The 15,437-nt window shown below is 37.9% G+C and overlaps 4 protein-coding genes across 10 annotated transcripts; 3 read left to right on the top strand and 1 right to left on the bottom strand.

Annotated features, from left to right (window-relative positions):
- The first annotated feature begins 281 nt into the window (after positions 1–281).
- On the top strand, positions 282–5,142 carry LOC104764141 (sodium/hydrogen exchanger 2). The gene is made up of 15 exons (XM_010487599.3): positions 282–1,145; positions 1,447–1,766; positions 1,898–2,016; positions 2,479–2,576; positions 2,674–2,733; positions 2,827–2,873; positions 2,953–3,147; positions 3,239–3,285; positions 3,361–3,427; positions 3,531–3,631; positions 3,739–3,840; positions 3,931–4,069; positions 4,154–4,216; positions 4,322–4,405; positions 4,636–5,142. Exons 2-15 carry the CDS (start codon positions 1,596–1,598, stop codon positions 4,972–4,974), a joined length of 1,632 nt encoding a protein of 543 aa, XP_010485901.1. The 5' UTR covers positions 282–1,145; positions 1,447–1,595; the 3' UTR covers positions 4,975–5,142.
- A 71-nt stretch (positions 5,143–5,213) lies between these two features.
- LOC104764139 (acyl carrier protein 1, chloroplastic-like) lies at positions 5,214–6,948 on the top strand. Its single transcript, XM_010487596.3, has 4 exons — positions 5,214–5,730; positions 6,179–6,286; positions 6,388–6,510; positions 6,592–6,948. Exons 1-4 carry the CDS (start codon positions 5,596–5,598, stop codon positions 6,715–6,717), a joined length of 492 nt encoding a protein of 163 aa, XP_010485898.2. The 5' UTR covers positions 5,214–5,595; the 3' UTR covers positions 6,718–6,948.
- LOC104764140 (protein CANDIDATE G PROTEIN-COUPLED RECEPTOR 2) lies at positions 6,890–9,286 on the bottom strand. Its single transcript, XM_010487598.3, has 6 exons — positions 8,803–9,286; positions 8,321–8,512; positions 7,956–8,118; positions 7,748–7,850; positions 7,559–7,640; positions 6,890–7,227 (listed from the first exon to the last, which is right to left on the bottom strand). Exons 1-6 carry the CDS (start codon positions 9,085–9,087, stop codon positions 7,150–7,152), a joined length of 903 nt encoding a protein of 300 aa, XP_010485900.1. The 5' UTR covers positions 9,088–9,286; the 3' UTR covers positions 6,890–7,149.
- LOC104764138 (uncharacterized) lies at positions 9,259–15,093 on the top strand. Of its 7 annotated transcripts, none has more exons than XM_019241344.2 (22): positions 9,259–9,601; positions 9,688–9,996; positions 10,081–10,236; positions 10,320–10,472; positions 10,579–10,731; positions 10,893–11,042; positions 11,417–11,760; positions 11,912–11,993; positions 12,191–12,232; positions 12,479–12,541; positions 12,677–12,726; positions 12,804–12,831; positions 13,102–13,176; positions 13,251–13,361; positions 13,450–13,510; positions 13,622–13,735; positions 13,837–13,958; positions 14,086–14,155; positions 14,262–14,303; positions 14,465–14,505; positions 14,583–14,709; positions 14,802–15,093. In XM_019241344.2, exons 2-22 carry the CDS (start codon positions 9,697–9,699, stop codon positions 14,915–14,917), a joined length of 2,400 nt encoding a protein of 799 aa, XP_019096889.1. In that variant the 5' UTR covers positions 9,259–9,601; positions 9,688–9,696; the 3' UTR covers positions 14,918–15,093. The 7 variants fall into 7 exon arrangements, 4 of the variants coding, with proteins under 4 accessions (XP_019096889.1, XP_087359152.1, XP_010485897.1 ...); XR_015591592.1 differs by having other exon boundaries at positions 9,345–9,601; positions 11,915–11,993; positions 12,492–12,541; XR_015591591.1 differs by having other exon boundaries at positions 9,363–9,601; positions 12,492–12,541.
- Positions 15,094–15,437: the final 344 nt, after the last annotated feature.

Below are 15,437 nucleotides of genomic sequence, written 5' to 3'. Positions count from 1 at the left end.
CCAGAGTATGGTTCTTAGGAATGTTGTGTAGACGTACGTCTTCCTCTTCGATCGTGGACCAAGATCGGAAATCAAACTGTGTATTTGAAAATGACGAAATTAAAGAAATCTAGAGAAACAATGGATACCGGTAAATACGAAACAAAAGAAGGAAACCAATCACAGGAATGGTGACAGGACAGCGCATTGGTAATCATAATAAAATTCATGAGATCTCCGTTGAACACAAGATCCATGAACTTTTGTCACCTTCTAGGTTCAGACCCCCACAAACAAAGGCTAAATTATTGATCTTTTTTCTTCTATAATTTTTTTTTTTTTTTGATAACTACAATAAGTAAATGATTATCATATCATCTACGTTCTGCTTAGGCTAAAATAGCAGCTTCTTCTTCCTATGGGATCCAAAAAAATATTGTTTTCCAATTTTAATAGATGTAAACAATACACATGTTTACACACTAAAAACACACAAGAAAAAGAGTAAAAGTGTTTGTTTCTATTAAAAAATAAGTTTCTTATTTTGTCCCAGCAGAGATAATTGTTATCACTTACTTATCATCATCTCTGTCTGATAAAATATATGAGAGAGAAAAAAAACAAAAATGTCATCTATTGTAAATTGTTATTCAGGAGATTTACTTATGTACGACAAGGTCCACAGTAACTCGGATACAAATCTAGAGTCCAGAATGATCTAGCGAATCAAAATAACGGCTATAAAGCCGCCAAATCGTTTAATCTTATTTCCTTCTTTATTTTTATTTTTATTTTTTACGTTTGCGTTACGAATCCTCTTTTCACCTCTCTCTCTCTCTCTCAACGCAATCACCCACCCTACACGTGTCTCTTCTTCTTCTTCTTCCTTCCCTCAGTCTCGCTGTGAAATTGTTTTTTCTCCGGGCGAAATCAAAAATCCTTTTAGCTTTCTCTTTCGTTTCTTGTCCAATCGCGTCTCCGTTTGTGTTTTTTTTTTTTTTTGCATGAACGAACGTTTAGCGGAATCTCGGGTTTAGCTTCGGAGCTTTGAATATATATATTTTTTTTGATCTTCATCTGTATCTATCGTCCTTCTCTCGTATTGTTTGCGTCTTTCGCTGCTGCAAATCACAGATATCCTAATTAATTCCTTGGAAGCGCTTCAGGTTTGCCATTGGGATTTCTTTCACCCTCTTTGTATATATATATACTTTTTTTTTTTGGGTTAAGGTTGTGTTTTTGATTGCTTGGGAAACCAATAGTGGTGATTAAGTTATTAGACCTTTTTTTTTTTTTGTTTTTTGAATTCGCATGGCTCTCACAAGTAAGATAATTAGGTTTATTCATAAATTTTGGCGATTCTAGATTCCTTGCTTTTCTTCTACTTAACAGTTTCAGATTTTGCTTTCATTGTTAGATCCTTGTGCGGTTCCTGATTCTGAGATTTTGTTTGGTGTTTAATAATAGTAATACAGGGAATTGTTGGAATGGAGGGTCCTGAAAGATGAGAGATTATTAATAATACCCCAGTCAGATATTTGAGTTGAGGTCTCAATAATTTGCTTTGTGAAGATATAAATTTGAAAGGGTAAAAAAAAAGAAAGTGGTTCAGGAAGATGACTCTTTTCGCCTCTGTTACATCTAAACTGTTATCAGTGTCAACCTCTGATCACGCCTCCGTTGTTTCACTTAATCTCTTTGTCGCCCTTCTATGTGCTTGTATCGTGATTGGGCATCTTTTGGAGGAGAATCGATGGATGAACGAATCCATTACTGCTTTATTGATTGTAAGTTCACTTTATCCGTCCCATCATCCTTTAGCAGCGGTAGAATGTTTTTGATTATAAATTCTTACATTTCGGATATTGTCATATCAATGTCTCATCTTTAATGACTTTTCAAACAATTTGGGTTGCAGGGGCTTTGTACTGGTGTCGTCATTTTGTTGATTAGTAGAGGGAAAAACTCACATTTGTTGGTTTTCAGTGAAGATCTTTTCTTTATATATCTTTTGCCACCCATTATATTCAATGCTGGGTAAGTTTCTTTCTACATCCAGACTGATCTTTTGCTTCTTGCTTTTGATTATAGGTTCATAGTTTTCGTCTTAGTTCTCCATTTGATAGATCTTTTGTGGTACTAATAGTTTTGGTTGGGTATTTTGTACAATAGAGTAGAAACAAAGAAATATCCGTTTATTTTCAGAAATCTTGCTGAGAAACGTTACATTAAATCATTCTCTTTTAGATATGCATTATTGCTGATTCTATGAATATGCTTTCATACACCTGCTTTGGATGTATTTGTGATTGTGACTGCAGAATAAGACGTGGCTATAATGTATATCATCAATTTTTAGTTTGATTTTATCTACCTGTTAATAGAGGGGGCCCTGCTATGTCTTTGTCGTAAATGCAGACATGGTTGAGATTTTTTCTTTCACACTATGTTTTCAGATCTTTCTCTGATCCACAGTTATTTCTTTGTCGTTGTATATAGCTTTCAAGTAAAAAAGAAGCAATTTTTCCGAAATTTTGTAACTATTATGGCTTTTGGCGCCATTGGGACTGTAGTTTCCTGCACCATAATATCTCTAGGTATCTTACTCCCCACTCCCTCTAATTGGCCCTGTTAAAAGCTTATCTCGGATTAGTAATTGTGGATACTTAAATACTCTTGTGGTGTTTGAAACAGGTGCAATTCAGTTCTTTAAGAAGTTAGACATTGGGACCTTCGACTTGGGTGATTTTCTCGGTAATGCGTTAACGAGTTTTCCTTTTATTTTATTGATATACTTTATTGATATCTGTTCCTGAAAACTCGATTTATTTTGTGTTTATTGATCAGCAATCGGTGCCATATTTGCTGCAACCGACTCTGTATGCACACTGCAGGTAATGTGATTAGCCAAATTTCAGAAGTACCTACAGGCCCAGAATCAAAGTGTATTTAACATGTTCATTTGTGATTCAGGTTCTCAATCAAGATGAGACACCTCTGCTTTACAGTCTTGTATTTGGAGAGGGCGTTGTGAACGATGCCACATCTGTTGTGCTCTTCAATGCAATTCAGAGCTTTGACCTCACCCACCTTAACCATGAAGCGGCTTTTAAATTTCTTGGGAACTTCTTCTATCTGTTTATCTTGAGCACGTTCCTTGGTGTTGCAGTAAGTCCATTTACTTCTCTCTACTGCTCTTTCTCCTGGCTACTACTTAACACCATCTACAACTACAAATTCTTTGTTGTTCATCGTGCAGACTGGTCTGATAAGTGCTTATGTCATCAAGAAGCTATATTTTGGAAGGTAGATAATTCGCTTTAGCTTCATAGGTGCATAAGCCTGTTCTGTGATGTGGTCTAAATTGGATATATTTCTTAGGCACTCGACTGATCGAGAAGTTGCCCTCATGATGCTTATGGCATATCTTTCATACATGCTTGCTGAGGTTAGATTCCTGGAATCCTTATATCACTTCCATAATTTAGGCATAGAGACATTCAGTTTTATCTTGAGAACACGTTATTGATGTTATTTTGTTTGGGTTGCAGCTATTCACCTTGAGTGGTATTCTCACTGTATTTTTCTGTGGGATTGTGATGTCCCATTACACCTGGCACAATGTAACCGAGAGCTCAAGAATAACGACCAAGTAATATAATCTACATTTTCTCCATCTTTTGCTTGAAAACAAACAGGGTTTCAAACATTTTCCATCTTCAATACTTACTGACCTTCTATGCATATACGATGATACAGGCATGCCTTTGCTACTTTGTCGTTTCTTGCTGAGACTTTTATTTTCCTTTACGTTGGAATGGATGCATTGGACATAGAGAAATGGAGATTCGTGAGTGATAGGTATGGACACGCAGTAGAAACATAAATTCTCTTTTTGTTCATTGAATATTTGCATAATCACCAAATGTTTACTTGTTTGGTTTTGGACAGCCCGGGGACATCAGTTGCAGTGAGCTCAATTCTAATGGGTCTGGTCATGCTTGGAAGAGCAGCTTTTGTTTTTCCTCTTTCCTTCTTATCAAACTTGTCCAAGAAGAATCAGAGTGAGAAAATTGACATCAAGCAGCAAGTACGAACAATCTACTTTGCCTATTGGATTCAAAGTTTCTGAGGATTGTTGATACTTATTTATCTTCTTTCACCTATTCTATAGGTTGTGATCTGGTGGGCTGGTCTAATGAGAGGTGCTGTATCTATGGCTCTTGCCTACAATAAGGTAAACTGAAAGCTTAATGGATAGCAAACACCACATGGTGATTGATGAATATCTAACAGATATCGTAACCTCGTTACATGTATATCTCTGTACTCTCTAATGCAGTTTACAAGATCAGGGCACACGGAACTGCGGGGGAATGCAATCATGATTACCAGTACTATAACCGTTTGTCTTTTTAGCACCATGGTAAGATATATCCCACTCAGGTTTGGAATACTGGATGCAGTTTCTCTAATGATAAACCAGTCCAAAAACCGAACCAAATCCTAATATGGCTAAAAAAGATTTGCCTTTTCTATATACAGAAAACCGAAACCAATTCCCTTATATATATTTGGGATCATTTGCACCAAATCCTGTTTTAGTTTATCTGATACCGGACATCTGACATGTATATTTGTTTCCACGGGTTTCAGGTGTTTGGTATGCTGACCAAACCGCTGATTAGATACCTAATGCCACATCAAAAAGCGACAACCAGTATGTTATCCGACGATAACACTCCAAAGTCAATCCAAATCCCACTCCTCGATGGCGAACAGCAAGATTCATTTGAGTTACCTGGGAGCCACCATGACGTGCCACGACCAGACAGTCTTCGCGGGTTCCTCATGCGTCCCACACGCACTGTCCATCACTACTGGAGACAGTTTGATGATGCCTTCATGCGTCCTGTGTTTGGTGGTCGCGGTTTCGTTCCCTTTGTCCCTGGTTCTCCGACTGAGAGAAGCACCCATGATCTCAGCAAACCTTGAGGGGAAAGATTACAGAAACGTATTAGAAAAACCCAATAACTTTTTCTTCTTCCTCCTTATGTTCCCTGGTACTGGTTGATGTAAAGGTATTTTTGGTTCTACAAATTCCTTTATATTTTCTTATGTAAATTTATTAATCATAATTCGTGAATGAAGAAGCTTCTTACATTTTGAGATACGTGTGGGGCTCGTGTATAACATTACTATTAGTCTTTGTTTTGTTTAACGAAAAAAACTTCACTTTCTGTGTTAAGTTTTTTGACTTATGCCTCATGGGGTTTGTTGTTGTTGGTCAGAACTTCGAACTTGAGGTTGCTTTGATCTCACGATTGGTATATGATGGTTTGTTACGGTTTGGTTCGAAAATGCAATCAAACATACGTTTACCATGGGTTGGAAATCCGACTGATATGTTTTGGTTAGTACCGGTGTCGTTAGAATGTAAGAGCGATTTAATGAGTCTTCAAACTTTAGAGAGAACCGAAGTAATAAACCGGTTAACTTGGCACGAGACATGCCAAATGGGCTGAGTCGAAGAGGAAGCAGGCCCATGTGATTGTCGTGAACGACGTCGTGCTGGGAAGTGAAGCTTATAAATGAAAGCAGCTACCAGAGGAGTTCATGCTCTTTGTACACTCCGCCCTCTCTCCCCCCCCCCCCATCGCTCTCTCTCTCTCTCTCGACAGATCTCTCGTGATTAACGAAACAATGGCGACTCAGTTCAGCGCTTCTGTCTCCATGCAAACTACTTGTCTGGTAATCAAATCATTCTTCTCCATTTTACAATTTGATATGCTTTGCCTTGGAGATCGCTTTAATTTGATCATTTTTTTTTTTGCCTCTGATTCATATGTTTTGTTGTTTTTATCGTATAAAACTCTTGACGCATGTTAATTATGTGGAGCATGGAAGATCTTGGTTATAGTAAAGAATGATTCTTTATTATTATTGTCTGATTATTTCTTTCTTCTGAATAGTTTGTGATCTTTGGACCACTTGGAATTTAAAAATCAGTGGTGTCGATGAGATTTTATTTATTTTGGTTGGTAATATAGATCTACAGTGAATTGGAATTATGATTATGGAAATGAATGTCTGCTTTTTGGTTTTGGTTGTTTAGTGATACATTCAGTGAGTTAAGAGTTTGGTTTTTGAGTTATGAAATTTTATGAATGTAATTTTTGTCTCTGATGAAACACAATAGGCAACAACGAGGATTAGTTTCCAAAAGCCTTCTTTGATTTCCAAGAATGGAAGGACCAATCTCTCCTTCAACCTTCGCCCTGCTCGTCGCCTTTCAGTTTCCTGCGCGGTATGTTGGATTGCATTTTCGAGTTTGTTAATCTTTATATATTGGCTCTCAAAGTTGGAAATTAATAAGACTTGGTTACTTACTTGTTTGGTTTTTTGTAGGCGAAACAAGAGACCATAGACAAAGTGTCTGAGATTGTCAAGAAGCAACTATCACTTGCAGCGGATCAAAAAGTCACTGCGGCTACCAAATTTGCTGAGCTTGGAGCAGATTCTCTCGACACGGTACTAACCAATATTTCAAACCAGGCAGAGCTTGTAATAACCTCTTAATACTTGATTAACTGAGTGTTTTTTTTTTTGCAGGTTGAGATAGTGATGGGTTTAGAGGAAGAGTTTAACATCCAAATGGCGGAAGAGAAAGCACAGAAGATTGCAACAGTTGAGCAAGCTGCTGAACTCATTGAAGAGCTCATGCAAGAGAAGAAGTAATTTAGTATTTTTACAAGCTGCTACATAACAAAAAAAAAAAAAAAAGGAAACGACAAAAAAAAAGGGCTTTGGGTTTGTTTTCATATTATGTTTTATCTTTCTGTCATTTTTAATTAATGTGTCAGTCGAGTCTATCTTTGTCCTAATGGGTTAGTCCCTGTATCCACTGATGTCACCTTAAACTTTTGGTATCCCAACGAATATCATTTACAATAAATCTTTCTTTCTCTCTTTCCAAAATCCAAATGCCCAATGCGAATCATGATGCAAATGCATACGACTATGTACAGGGGAGTCTCCATAGTCTTCGTATATTAACATACAAGTCAAGAGTAGGTCCTACAAGGAAGTGACAGTAGCTTGATTTTTTAGTTTTCCTATTCACCTTGTATCTACAGATTCAGAAGACCTCCTCAGGCAGGGGTCTCCTTATTATTCCCAATCGGCGTCGAAGAATCCAGCATCTTTCATCTCTGAATAGTAGACATTCTCCAAATTCAGATCTTCCTCCTGCAGCAAAGCCAATTGAAATTCAGCACCAAATCCTGATCCAGCTATAACACACCTACCTAAGGGGTGTGTTTTGGTGATAGTGATGGACATGGTATTATGATGATGGTGATGATGCTATAATGATAAAGAAGGTGATGGTGCTATAGTGATAAAGAAGGTGATGGTGCTATAGTGATAAAGAAGGTGATGGTGATGGTTCTATAAAGTGATAAAGAAGGTGCTGGTGCTATAGTGATGAAGGTGGTTATTTATTGCATGTTTGTCGGTACATAGATATTTATGTTATTATGTAGAGAGAGAGAGAGAGATGTTAAGATGAGGGATTTACCTGGAAAAAGTCTGCAAGAAAAGTAACATACAAAAGAGGAAGATAGAAGGCGTGGTAACAAACACTTGTGATCCCATACAACCTGCAAGTGCAAGCATTCAATTTTTGTTTTCTAGTGTTAGAAACAAGCGAAATCTGACTAAATGATTTTACTCTTTTGACTGTGAGGCTTTTGTTTAAAGGGTTTACCATAATCCAAAATGAGCACCGTTTGCCATAAGAGCACATGCAAATAGGGAGAGACCATTTAAGGCGAGCATGACACTTATGTACTTGTAGAATGCAGGTCTTGCTGTCAAAACGGAAAAGAAAGACACATGGGATGAGTAATAAAACCCGTTGAAAAACTAGTGGCTTATGCAACCATAAGGAGGATGGGAGGGGTCGATGTATTTACCGGGTAGTCTCTCTCTCCACTTCGAGTTGTACATGAAGAATATCATCCCATAAATGCCTGCTAGCAAGAGCTTGTGGATGACCCATAAGCCCCATTTTAGCTTTTGTATATGTTCATTGTTGTCGATAAACAGCGGTACCCCAAATCCAAAAAGATAAATTGCCTGAAATGACGAATGAAAACCCTGAATGACTAAACTGATGGCGTAATACAGTAACCAGACAGTATAAGTTTGCGCTGTAGTATGAAACTTTTGCAGAGCTAAGTTCAGGCCTAGATCAATACAATATACCTCAATGAAGTTTTTTCAATCTATCTTTCAGAATATATGAGTAGATACCTAACAGTTATGAACACAATGGTACCTTGAGAAGCAAATCAAGACCTATAACAAGCCCTGAGATGAGGAAAGTTCGTGTTAATGCTTCAGCACCGCTTGCATAGTTTCCTTGGAAGAGAAACGCTACCAAGCTTACTTCAAGAAACAACATTCCAGATGTTGTGAACAAAGTTAATAGATTCCAAATCACTTCTTTCCCAGGAGTACATTCCCATGCCTAAACACATGAAAAAAGGAAACCAAAAACGAAATCTGGAGTAAGCAAATGATCAAGAAGACTAAAACCAAGGTAAGACATTTCCCTTTAGGCAGCTTACACAAACACAGAAGCTTTCTAATCACCAGTGTAGAGGAACAACAATGTTGAAAGGATCGCAAAGTTTATACCTTTACTAAGCCTTAAAACACTCTAAAAGCTTTTCTTCTTCAATCTAAAGTTCTCATCTTTTTACACGCAATTAAAAAAAAAAAAAAAAAAAAAAAAAAACCCAAAAAAAATTAACAAACCTGAAGGCAACACCAAGCAAGATTGAGCAAGCTAACAAGCCAAAGACAACCGTAATAGGCGATCATAATGTACGATCTCCGATTCGACAACTTGGACAAGCTCTTCTTCGCCTCATACGCTAAGTAAGCGACGAATAGAATAGATGCTAATACCAGAACCGTGTTATGCAAAAACCCATGACACTTCCCAACCCATCCGCCGATAAATCCTCCAGTAGCCGTCGAATTAGGGCTTAGCCGTGCAATCAGGTAAGGCGACTCCGCAATCTCGCCGAGAACTCGCATTTTCCCTCAAATTGAACGGATCAGAAACCCAAGTAGAGCCACCTCAAAGGACCTAATTCCAGAAAAATGAGGACTCGTATGATCTCTTCTTATATTTCTTCTCTCTGGCGACCAAATCAAAACACTGAAGAAGCAAACACAAAAGTTTCAGGGTACTATTGGGGGTGGAAGGTATAATTTAAGAAGTTAAGGTACTATTGAGAAATATATTAAAATATTAGGGAGGAAAGTATAAATAAAGCTTATTTTTGTTTTTTTGTGTGTGGAATCGGACCGTTGAAAGGCACTCGCCAATTTTGGCTAAACGACCGGATCGTTTTTTTGAGAGAGAAAAATTCGGTGCCATAAATGGCGAATTTGTTCTTCAATTTCTCGATTGAAACTTTCTTTTGATATTTCCGTTTGATTCACGCGTTTGAGTTTTTTTTTGCGTTGGTTTTCGATTTTTCTGGATTTCACTTTGCTGTGATTTCCAAAATTCCGAGATGGGTTCTTAGGAAGAGAGATAAATTTGGTAACTTTCTAATTCGATGGTGTAATTTTGAGTTTTCAATCATGTGAATGTGAATGTGGATGATTGATTTACTTAAGTTTTTGTAGTTGACGAAGATGAGAAACGCGAGACCTGTACACGTTAGGAATAAGAGTACGGAACCAGGAACACCATCTTCGCCGATGATGACGTCTCCTTTGATGCATCGTCATACACGTTCAGGATCCAATGCTTCGAGTGCTAAGAAAGCTCAGACAAAAGCAGCTGCTCAGAGACTTGCGGCTGTGATGTCAAATCAAACAGGGGACGATGAAGACAGTGATGACGACCTTTCCTTTGACTATAATGCTTCCTCCTCCGGTACAGGCAGCATTGGACTCGCTGCTGGAAGATCTCATCCTTCTCGCTCTCCAGTGGTATGAGGGGCTTTGCTAATTTCTCTCACTTTGGTCTCTTTCTAGGGATTTTAGTTATGTGATTCTGTTTTTCTTGAATGACAGGTAAGGAACCCTATTGCAAGGCGTCCTCAGAGGGCAACTCCACAGTTAGCTGATGATGATAATGATGATGATGACTTTTCAGTGGATGTATCCAGCACCAGACCAAGTATTGGACTTTCTGGTGGAAGAGCAATGAGACCTCAGTCTCCTGTCATGGTTGTTTTTAAGTTCTTTTTGTCTGCCAAATGTATCTTTGGATTTCCTCTTCCTTATTATGCTAATACCCTTTTTTCGTGCAGACTAAAATTGCACCACCGAGACGGACGCCACCTGCTAATGAAGATAATAAGAATGAGGACGATGATGATGATGTTGTTTCAGTAGATTATTCAATTGGTAGGCCAAGTATTGGGCTTGGAAGTGGGAGGGCAATGCGGGCACAGTCTTCTATGGTATTGTTCCGATTCTTGAAAACTTGCTGACTATAGGTTTTGTTCATGTTTCTCAAAATTTCAACATAAGTTTTAACGTCTAGATTAAATAATTTGGAAAGCACAGAACAAAAGCCAGCCACAAGGGCGTCCGGTGATGGCAGTTCATCAGCCAGCAGATGACGATAACGAAGATGATGAGACTCCATATGTTTATACAAGCGGCATTCCAAGTGTAGGACTTGCTGGTGGAAGGGGAGCACGGTCACGTTCTCCTCTGGTAATTAGTTTGTTTAACATTATCAATTTAAAACTTGTAGTTGTATGTCAGTTAAAGAATTTGTGAGTCATTTCAGAAATCTCTTGCTTTTTCATACTATTTTTCGAGTGTGTTCTTGCTAGTTTTACTCGTTTAACTTGACCTATCACTGTGTACTACAGACAAAAACCCCTCCATTAAGGCATTCACAAGCATTAGCTAAGTCACCAGCCAATGGAGACAGTGATGCTGATTTTGATGAGTCGTATACTAGTGGTATGCCAAGCATAGGACTTGCAGGTGGACGATCAATGAGACCTCGCACTCCTTTGGTAAATTTAGTCTCGATAAATTTACCCTTTAATAGTGAATCATGAACTAGTAGATGTTTCACTAAAATGATGATATTTGTTAGATTTTCAGAAAATCGTCAATCAAGAACCAGTTTGATAATTTTAAGACATGATAGCACTAGAACACTGTTTATTGGTGTTTTTGAAGATTGTAATAGTATCACCATTGCATTTGTGTTTATAAGCATTATGGCATTAACCAGGAAAGAAGAGTGTGTAGTTAACTGTTTTGGACTATCTGCATCAGCATTAGATGTTTCATGCCTCAAAGTTTGTGACTCATTCTTTACAGTTAGCATCTGTTTTATTTTGTTTCTTTTACGTCTTCTGAAACTTTGTTTATTTTCCATTAGTCAATTCGTACTAAGGAACAACCTCAGACCGGACTTCCAACTTCAGGTAGCCGATCCGCATCATGCGAGGATTCTACAGAACCTTCAGCTATTTCAACATTGACGAGTCATCCATCTCAGACAACCAACCAAGTGGAGCAATCTGCATCCGCTCGTTCTGTAGTCTCTAACAAATCATCCCAGTCTCTCAGTGCTCTGGATCAACCTCCATCTGCTCGTTCATCTTTCAGTGGTCGTCCAATACGGACAGTTCCTTTAATGCCGTCGTCGGTGCCTATATCACTTAAACCAGTGACTCCTGCGTTTCAATCCGACACGCCAACCAATCTTCGAAAAGATAAAAGGTAACTAAACGACAGCATATCCGAACTAAAGTTATGGATATGTTAGAGGATGCTCATTTAGTCATCATTGTTCACATCCGCCCACTTCATTCACATTCACCTACTCATGTTTTTCAAGTGTGATCTTAGTTCAGTGGTTTCTGTCCATTAGCAGGTTTTCCATGGATTTGGGAAGCTCTGGCAACTTAAGAGAGTTAGGCAGCCAACGTTCTACTTCAGCTTTGCAAGATGAGGTTTGCTTTCTTCTGGAGCTGATAATATATATTCATGAAATATATTAACTAATTCAGTCTATATTTTAATCCGGCGATTTCTGAGTTCCTGGTTATTTTGTCTCTAGCTCATGCCTTCTCCTTTTGTAGATTTTTTTGGTAGAGCTTTCCTAACACTTCACGCATTTTGATTTCAAGATTTTTCGTTTTCATTTCAGGTTGATATGCTACAAGAAGAAAATGAAAGTTTGTTAGAAAAGGTGATGGCAGTAAATTTTCACAGTTTGTGTCAGTAGGCATTAGTTACTTCGTTTGATGGCATCTCTCCTGACATTACATTGGCGAATTTGAGAAATTCTCTATCTAAATTTTGTCGCGGATGTTGCTAATCTCAGGGAAAAACCATATCTTATGTATATCAGTCTAGCAGATTATTTGTGAAGTTAGATAATACCTGTACATTTTACTATATAGTTTGCATCCCATCCTAATTTATGCATCCCCAGCTTCGACTTGCAGAAGATAAGTGTGAAGAAGCAGATGCAAGAGCTAAGCAACTTGAGAAACAAGTAAGCAGATGGTTCATGCCTCAGAATAGCATAGAAGTCTCTTCTTACGTACTGTTTATATTGTTGTTTCATTAGTCTGTGTTTCTTTTCTGGAACTTTAACTACATCTGTAAACTCATAGCTGCTTTTTATTAGGTTGAAATCCTTGGAGAAGGTGTTACTATGGACGCACGTCTTTTAAGCAGGCAAGCTTCAGTTTCTGTGCAACGTTTAGTTGAGATATGAACATTTTCTAATTCTGTGAATGTGTTTCTTACTCCAGAAAGGAGGCAGCTCTACAACAGAGAGAGGTCAGTGTCCGATCAAGTTTCTACATGATCTCATTCATTATTTTTGGATTATAAAGTTTTAATAATTATGTCTGCCAACCATCATACGTTTCATTATCAGCTAATGAAGTGTCCAAACGTGGATTCAGTAACTTATTTCTCCATTCTTTTATATGCAAAGGAATTTTTTCAGTGTAGATGGTTTTGACAGCTGACTCATTATGCGTTGTGATCTTAGCATAGATCTTGACAATCAAACGTAGCATAATCCATAAAACCATTTCTTTTCAGGCTGCTTTGAGAGTGGCATCACAAAATCATGGAGGAAGGAGGGAAGATGTTTCGGCTCTTCACACAGAAGCTGAGGTACTTCAAGTTCATGTATTTTGTTGTTCTTACTGGCATCTGTACTAACGTTTTAGATCTTGGACTGGATTTAGATCGCTAGGGATGAGGCAGCATCTTCTTTAGAGCAGCTTCATGAAGTTGTATCAGAGCTTAATTCTCTTAAGACCGTGACCAAGAGATTGATATTGACTCAGGAGGAAATGGTACGCTACTGTTTAAGGTTTATACATTTTGTTTCCATTTAGTGTTTTTTTATGTCGATATCTTGTCATCTATAGCTCTTTATCTTAGGAAGAGGTTGTTCTGAAGAGGTGTTGGCTTTCACGTTATTGGGGCTTATGCGTTAGACATGGTACTACCTTGACTTCTTACACATATTATAATCTATAAAACAGATCTTTACACTGATTTTATTGTAAGATTGTACATAATGGGCTAAAGTTGGGCGAAATGTTGTTGGCAGGCATTCAATCGGATATTGCAGGAGCAAAGCATGAATACTGGTCATCATTTGCACCTCTTCCTTTCGAGATTGTTCTGTCTGCAGGACAAAGAGCAAAGGATGGAATTTCACAATGTAATGTTTTCATCTTGGTGCAGAAATTTAACGGTACGGTAGATGTATAGTCGTTAGTCTGACCTCGCTCGTTTTTACACTCTGATTTCCCCACCAAGCAGCTAACAACACTAAAGGCGAAAGAGAAAAATCATTGGAAAATCTGCAAGAAACTTCTGGGGAAGGAAATGTCGAAAGCATGATATGGGTCGAGAAAGGTTTGCGGGAGCTGGCTGCACTAAAGGTGAAAAAACTTAACATAACATGAGAACTTTTCTTGTCGCCTCTATCCATTTTTTAGAAGCAAAGGTCTGTAGTTAGATGGTTGTTCAAGAGGGTTTTAAGTATTATCCGTTGCTCTGTCTTAAAAGGTTCAGGAAGCAGTTGCGTTTGTCATGGCTCAAAATAGACGGAGCTCATCATCAAAGTTTTTTGTTTCAGGTGATGACCAAAGATCTACCTTGAAACGATACTTAACTTGATGTTTTCCTTGAACAAATACTATTTACCTTTTCCTAATCCATATTTCATATTCCAATATTCATAGACGAAGTGAAACTGCCAATGGATGGACAATTTGAAGCCTTTGGTAAGTCAATAATATCTACAACATGATATGTTTTTGTTATTGATCATTATCACACGAAGCACTATTGTGATCAGACCCTAAGCAAGGTCATGTCATTATATGATAAAACCCTGAATCTTTTACCTCAAACGTTCTTTATGCATTTTGGTTGTCCCAATCAGAGTTAAGCGACGAAGAAGTTGAAGATGTGAGTTTTAAACAGGTAAAGAAAAGCACATCACAATTATCAGGTAACGTTAGCTGTATAGTGTGACCATCTCATTGTGGCCTTGGATACAGGCCTGGCTTTCATATTTCTGGAGAAGAGCTAAAAACCATGATATTGAATCTGATCTAGCGGATGAGCGTCTCCAGTATTGGATAAACCAAGGGACTCGATCTGCCACGTCACAAGATGCTGTTGATGGTACAGTATTCTTACTCACTCTCATTGACAATGAGATGTATGCAAATAAAAACATACATAGAATATGAATTTGGTTAATTTAACGGATGCAGTTGAAAGAGGGCTAATGGAGCTGAGGAAGCTGAACATAGAGTCACAGCTCTGGCAAAAATCAAGGAAAGGGCTTGACCATGAATCCAACCCTTCTCATCTTGAGCTTTCATTCTGATTAGTGCTCTCCTTATTCCTATATTTTCCCCATTTCCACTCTTTACACACAAACAGTACCCAAAAAAAAAAACTTACTTGTCTCATGTTTTTATATTTCATCTGATTTTATAGGGGAGTTAAACTATGGGAACTGTGATTTAAAAAGAAATAATAATGATAATATTATTCTTTCTAGTTGTGCATCTTGAAAGTCTGTTACAAGCTACTGATATAATATACATTGTGAGGCGTAATGTACTACCAAATCATTTATATTGAACACGGAAGAGTGATATCCTCTAACTCCAGACTCTTAAGGCCTATTGGATTTATTCATGTGATGAAGGATGATTGCGTTGTTCACAGTTCTTGTCTCTGAACTGGTAAGCACTAAGTAGAGTTTTTGCTTACACTGATTTTTTAGAGTGACGGATTAAGATTAGGAACTGATAGGTTATATTAACAATGAATGAGTATTGCAGGGAGTATGAGTTATAGCTTCCCTGGCTGTGCTGTGTTTCATAGACTTAGCTAAGCTG

The sequence above is a fragment of the Camelina sativa genome, chromosome 19 (genome assembly GCF_030686135.1).
Source record: "Camelina sativa cultivar CO46 ecotype springtype chromosome 19, ASM3068613v1".
In the NCBI taxonomy this organism is placed as follows: Eukaryota; Viridiplantae; Streptophyta; class Magnoliopsida; order Brassicales; family Brassicaceae; genus Camelina; species Camelina sativa.
This window is presented reverse-complemented; position numbering and strand designations above follow the sequence as displayed.

What these genes read in the sequence shown, in the direction of transcription:
- LOC104764141 (XM_010487599.3), top strand. Translation starts at nt 1,596, where the DNA reads ATGACTCTTTTCGCCTCTGTTACATCTAAACTGTTATCAGTGTCAACC. An exon ending in ACTCTGTATGCACACTGCAG is followed by an intron (nt 2,874 to 2,952) that starts GTAATGTGATTA and finishes TTTGTGATTCAG; the next exon opens with GTTCTCAATCAAGATGAGAC. An exon ending in TGGCTCTTGCCTACAATAAG is followed by an intron (nt 4,217 to 4,321) that starts GTAAACTGAAAG and finishes TCTCTAATGCAG; the next exon opens with TTTACAAGATCAGGGCACAC.
- LOC104764139 (XM_010487596.3), top strand. Translation starts at nt 5,596, where the DNA reads ATGCTCTTTGTACACTCCGCCCTCTCTCCCCCCCCCCCCATCGCTCTC. An exon ending in CCATGCAAACTACTTGTCTG is followed by an intron (nt 5,731 to 6,178) that starts GTAATCAAATCA and finishes GAAACACAATAG; the next exon opens with GCAACAACGAGGATTAGTTT. An exon ending in GAGCAGATTCTCTCGACACG is followed by an intron (nt 6,511 to 6,591) that starts GTACTAACCAAT and finishes TTTTTTTTGCAG; the next exon opens with GTTGAGATAGTGATGGGTTT.
- LOC104764140 (XM_010487598.3), bottom strand. Translation starts at nt 9,087, where the DNA reads ATGCGAGTTCTCGGCGAGATTGCGGAGTCGCCTTACCTGATTGCACGG. An exon ending in GTGGAGAGAGAGACTACCCG is followed by an intron (nt 7,851 to 7,955) that starts GTAAATACATCG and finishes CCGTTTTGACAG; the next exon opens with CAAGACCTGCATTCTACAAG. An exon ending in GGTGCTCATTTTGGATTATG is followed by an intron (nt 7,641 to 7,747) that starts GTAAACCCTTTA and finishes TTGCACTTGCAG; the next exon opens with GTTGTATGGGATCACAAGTG.
- LOC104764138 (XM_019241344.2), top strand. Translation starts at nt 9,697, where the DNA reads ATGAGAAACGCGAGACCTGTACACGTTAGGAATAAGAGTACGGAACCA. An exon ending in TGAGACCTCGCACTCCTTTG is followed by an intron (nt 11,043 to 11,416) that starts GTAAATTTAGTC and finishes ATTTTCCATTAG; the next exon opens with TCAATTCGTACTAAGGAACA. An exon ending in GGGCTTATGCGTTAGACATG is followed by an intron (nt 13,511 to 13,621) that starts GTACTACCTTGA and finishes TGTTGTTGGCAG; the next exon opens with GCATTCAATCGGATATTGCA.